Source organism: Nanorana parkeri, unplaced genomic scaffold (assembly GCF_000935625.1).
Source record: "Nanorana parkeri isolate BGI_ZX_2015 unplaced genomic scaffold, ASM93562v1 scaffold368, whole genome shotgun sequence".
NCBI classification, from domain to species: domain Eukaryota; kingdom Metazoa; phylum Chordata; class Amphibia; order Anura; family Dicroglossidae; genus Nanorana; species Nanorana parkeri.
Window position 1 is genome coordinate 157,535 of NW_017306636.1, and position 6,000 is coordinate 163,534.

The window sequence follows — 6,000 nt, forward strand, 5'->3', positions numbered from 1 at the left end:
ATGAAGAGTTTCATGAATCTTGCCTGAGGTTCACAAACCGTTTTGTAAATTTTGCTTCAAAATAGAAGCTAGCAAACTTTGTGGTAGTCCCCACTGAAGTCTATGGAGGCAATTCTTGCTATGCAATTCTGGCCATTTGTAGGCTTAATAAGCAAGCTGTTTTCAAACAACAGTCATAGGAAGCTGTGTACTGCCATGAAGGTCATGTACCAATTCAAAAATAAAAAAAGAACTATAAAATAAAACAGAAAAAACAGTAGCTCTCTCTACACAGAATTGTCAACTCTCCTTAACAGCCTCACTGGAAACATGGCTACTGTGAGCCCACCCATTTATAGAAAGGGGATGGGTTATCTATTCATTCAACATATTGCCTCTTGTGAGTCAGCTGACTAGGGAAAAGGACATTTTACTACATTACAGGCTGTTCCTTATTTCTGGTGGCGTACCTGCAAATTGTTTGGCCAAAAGTTTGCAATTCATCAACTTACCAGAAATTGCCATAAACCCAAATTTGATCCCTAGTTAAAGGACTGTATTTGCAGATAATGTAGACTGAAAAATAAAATAAAATGAATGCAGCTTGTGCATCGAAGGACTGGTAAGCTGCACTATATTACATTTTTGTTCTTAGGTTGAGATATGCTTTAACCCCAACTTCAGCCAAAACTTTTTTTTGTTTTTGTTTTGATTAAATAAGGGAAAGGTTAGAAATTCTATGAAGTTGTAATTGCTGTTTGTTATAAGTGGAAAGATCTTCCCTCACTCATTTAGGGCAGAAAGCGATGGGAAACAAATTGACAAAAGCTAGGTTATAATGAAGAATTCCTGGTAAATATAAAAACAAATCTACTCTGATATACCGTATATTCATTGCTAAATTGCTACAGTACATGTATTTATATAGTGTACTATGTGTACATGGCTATCGCATATTCTTTTTAGCATCAGTATGATGTAGGTCTCTATATGTGTACATATCCATCACATTTTAATAGTACAGACAAAACTAATCCTTACCATTGCTGCAACACTTTTGAAATTATGCTATTATGCTATTTTACCATGTAACCTGCACCATCCTGCAAACAAACCCAATGATTTAACTTTAAATTATACTCTGTATGTGAGTATGCTTTCTTGAACCATATACATAGGTAGGCTGATTACTGTAAGAGATAATTGTAGTGATACTCACCCAGTACCAAACTTCTATGATTATTTAGGGGGTTATTCACTACAGAGCCGAAGGATCCAGCAGTAGCTTTGGCTGATCCTTCAGCTGATTCGGCCGCCTGAGCCCTTCGGTTCAGCCGAACCGAAGGGCTGCTGAACGGGCTATTCACAATAGCCTGTACAGCAGCCGAAGGCAGCCGAGCGGCTCAGCTGGGCCAAACCCATATGGTTGAGCCATTGTGACCGGCGAAACGTGGAGAAAGGCTAGCCAAAGCTATTCACTCACTGCCATTCTGCCCCTATGAGATGCCCCGCAGCTTCGGCTTAGCCGATCCGGATGTTGGATCGGCTGAGTCGAACTCCTTCTGTACTTCGGCTCAGAAGACAGCCGATGTATAGAGGATTTTAGCCGATATACTGAAACCAGCCGTACAAGGCTGAAAAGAATAGCCGAACGGCTCACTTCACTTCAGCTCGGTTATTCACTTGGCTGCCTTCGGCAGCTATGTGAATAACCCCCTAATGTTTATGAAATGAAGATTTGCTTTCTTAGGGTTAGAGCTTTCCCAGGGTTAAGGCAGCAACTGAATAATTGGTGTCAGGGATTTTTCGGCATGCTATGCTCAGTGTGAGTTCCATTATATCCCAATTTCTCAACCAATTGTCTACACTCCTTCACGGGTGCTCCTGGCAAATTCTAAGAATTCTTCAGCCTGACAAATTGCTATTGCTATTTAATAGTTTTGTTTTGTTGTAAATAGTAATTAAGAGGCATATCAAACCTAATCCTTGTGTCAGATGAGAGAAACTTAAAGTGCTCATTCTTACACTCACTGTGTTCCAACCTTGTCTTCAGAAAATATGTCTTCCTGCCTGGACATGAGACTTGGGAAACAGCTAGTAGGATGCTTTCTGTGTCCAAGAGTTTGACTTGCAGATTGGGAAGCACCCCCTGTGTATGAGCTGAGAATGAGCCTTTTTCTTTGCTAGACCTCTGGTCCCTTAGAACTGTAGTTTAGCAAGAAGTCATGTTTGATTGTGTGTTTAACATGACAGCAGAGTTCCTATTTACAAAGCTACATCTGAATCTGCCATGCAATTACCATTTCTGTATTTCCTTATATCCAAAAAAGAAATCAGAAGAGCAACTACAGTATATAACAACCAAACTTTAAGTGCAAACTTTAACAAAAAAGCCAAATAGGTGTCATTACAAGTTGATGAAGTTCTCCACATTTTAAAACTACTCCTGAACCTGTTAACCACTTGAAGACCAGGTGTTTAGACCCCCTTCCTGGCCAGGCCATTTTTCAGTATTCAGCGCTGCAGTACTTTGACTGACATTTATTCCGTCATGCAACGCTGTACTAAAATTCATTTTATACCATTTTTGGGGGGCAGATAGAACTTTCTTTTGGTGGTATTTAATCATCACTGCAAGTTTTATTTTTTCAATATATTTAGGTAAAATTACTGAAATTTTTTTTTAAATAAGTTTTTTTACATTATGTTAGGGAACAATTATTATTACCCAATTATTTTGGTAAAATATAAAAGATGAGGTCACGTCTGGCGAAATCACAAAAAAACTACCATACCCAAAATTGACCGTAGGCGACGCTTTAAAAGCTTTTATCGCTCATCAGTTTAGTGTTATCAGTGATTGATGGCCCTAAAATTATTGCTCTCACTGCGACGTTCGCGGCGATATGTAACATGTGTGACGTAATGGGGGCAATCGTCGTTTTCGCAGGTATGCGCACCTGACGCATGTTTGAATGCGTGTATGTATGAGTGGGGACTTTAAAAAAAAAGTTTGTTTTTTTTAAATTCTTTTTTATGTCAACTTTAACTTTTGTTTTTGGAAACTTAAATTTTTTTCCTATCTTTTTTTTTTCACTTAACTTTATTGCTATCAGATACGGGGCTAAGAAACCCCCCTTATGTGATAGCAAAATAAGTGACAGGTCCTCTTTATGGAGACATCAGGGGTCTCCAATGTCACCTATAACCCCCCTGAAGAAGCTGATGAAGCACAGATCTGCTTCATCAGTTTCTCTCCAGCGTCTGAAGCTGGAGAGTGACACGAGAATGCTTCCGCATTCTGACACCGGAGAGGGGACCGGAGGGAGCTTGTATACCGATCTCCCTCTGATCCTGTCAGAGAGGCACTATGCTGGTCCCGGGCTCGCACCGGGCACAGCAGAGCCCGGGACTAGCGTGACAACGGGAGGGGGGCCACGGAGGGGTGGGGGACACGGGCCGGCAGCTTATACAAGCGATCCGCCGACTCTATAGCCGGCGGATCACTTGTATGTTAATGGGCATCGCTGCTTGTTTTTAAATGTTGCGTCTTTCCCGCTTGTGCGCGCCCAAGTGGGCAGGGCTAACAGGCCGTATGTATACGGCCTGTTACATCCAAGAAGCTCCCGGCCGGCCATGTAGTATTTCTTCATATTACATTTATTTTAGGGAAAAACATGAAAGTAGTCTTAAGACAGCCACCAGGTGGCATAAAATAAGAGAAATGCTGATCAAATCAAGTTGTTATTTTACATGTATATATGTGTACAGTTGTGTACACATATGGCCATCTCAGTCTCCTGACCTCAATATCATTGAGTCACTCTGGGGAGATCTCAAACATGCAGTTCATGCAAGACAGCCCAAGAATTTATAAGACCTGGAGGCTTTTTGCCAGGAAGAATGGGCAGCTTTACCATCTGAGAAACATATGCCACTGGCACAGTTTCAGCAAACTCAATTTGCCTTTAACAGTAATTTCCTTTCACAGGTTTCTGTGACCCTTGAACAGAGTGATGCATATGAAATCCACACAGAATTTATAAATGCAACTGGAAGCCAAAAAACCGTATCTGTCCCAAGTCAAGAAGGAAAAATGATTTTCTTTCCAATTAAACCGATTCAGCTGGGCGAGATTCCAATCACGGTGAAAGCCATATCCTCCCTTGCTTCAGATGCAGTGATTCAAAGGCTCCTCGTCAAGGTAATGTTTTTAAATAAAATTTGTATCAATGTTGTAACAGCATAAAAATGGTGAAAGTCATATGCTTCCTTGCCTCAGATGCAGAGGTTCAAAGGGTTCTCTTCTCATCAAGGCAATTTTTTTTTAATGAAATCTGGATTGATTTCAGGCTAGCGTAAAAACAAAATGATGTCAGACAAAAAAAAGAGAATCCCCCTAAGTTTGGTATATGCAGCTGTGACAATGAGGTAAGCAAAAAACAACAACCCAAAACTTACAAGAAAAAAACTTCTATTAATGCACCAAAACTTGGAACATAGACCCAGACATTTCAAATAATGTGATATTGTTGGACATTGTTCCAGTTTAAATTAGAAAGAGGAAATTGTAAATTGTTAATACTTTTTTCCATATGCATAGCAGGTAATTTAAATTCGGTAAAACCCATGCCAATCCTTTTATATACATGGCTAGTGGTAATGGAGTTGTGTCCGAGCCATACACCTTAGGGTTAATGCAGTTCAGCTTGATGTATACTAAACTCCATTTGGAAAAGATCACAATTATCCACTGAGTTTTAATCATTCATTATTCATACAGCAAATGTAACAAATGGCTGTAAGACATGTCCTAATGCCACACATGTTGCTTTTTAGTATGCTTCCATTCTTGTAGTTTGCCAGCAGTTTTCCTACAGGGTTCCATACTGTAAACAGAGTTCAAGTAATGATGTATAAAAGCAAACCTGTGTACATGGATATTAATAAATATTTAGTTTGTTTTTATTATATTATTATCTTTAAAGAAGAACTCCAGGAATTTTTTTTATTAACCCTTGCAGTACGGCTATACATCTATACACTGTGTATAGATGTGAGGACACTGAGGAACATTTTAATGCTTCAGCATAGGTGGACACAGGCTGGTGGGGAGGCTGTGACAACTGGCTGGTTCAGAGTTTTGGGTGAGTATACCTTTGTTATTTTTGAACCTAGACAAAAATGAGCACTTAACCATTGCAATGTAGGGGTAGCCTCACTGCAAGCCTTATTACAAATTTTTCTTGGAGTTCTTTAATCCTCAGGACAAAAAGGTGTTACCATTCATTTCTAAATATTCTTCTTGTTTATCTTAGAGAAATTTTGGACTGAGTTGTACTTGTCATTTATGATCCTTCTACTTTTTCAACACTGAGGGGTCTATTCACAAAGCTGCGGAAGGATCTGGCCGTAGCTTCGGCCGATCCTTCGGCTAGCTTCGGCCCCAGGACCCCTTCGGTTCAGTAGAACTGAGGGGGTGCTGTACGGGCTATTCACAATAGCCCGTACAGCTCCCGATCATTGCCGAGCGGCAAGTCTTATTAAGGCTCATTGGCATGGCCGCTTTGGGCCATATGCTGACAAAAGTTAGCATAAATCTCCCACAGATTTAATGGGTGTCTACAATCAGTTGTGGCTGCTAAGCTTGTACAAAAACAATGACAGGTAGACAGGTTAGACAACTGCAAATGCACATAGCATGATTACATGTGGTCCAGGACATATGCGTGACCCTGGATGCAACCTCTATGCTTGTCTATCACAAACTGCAGATAAATTGCTCCATGTGCGATTACATGTGAACAGCTGTGAAGATTTATGCTAATTTTATCTGGTGTACGGCCGGCCCAAAGCAGCCTTGTGAATGAGGCCTTCTAAAAAGCCAACAGGTACTGCATGTGTCCACTTGGAACTGAAATTTTATTTTTGGTAGGGAGGACCTTGTTATATAACTTGCAAATCCTTTTTGTTAAAATGTATGTATAGCAAATTTTTACTACACCTTTTTTTAATCTAACC

The 6,000-nt window shown here is 40.1% G+C and overlaps 1 protein-coding gene across 1 annotated transcript in view; it reads left to right on the top strand.

The window, feature by feature from the left end:
* Positions 1–6,000, top strand: part of CD109 (CD109 molecule) — a 125,255-nt gene that overhangs the window by 64,531 nt on the left and 54,724 nt on the right. The window contains exon 20 of the mRNA XM_018558905.1: positions 3,971–4,183. Coding sequence (XP_018414407.1) covers positions 3,971–4,183 — 213 coding nt within the window. The remainder of the gene's footprint in view (positions 1–3,970; positions 4,184–6,000) is intronic.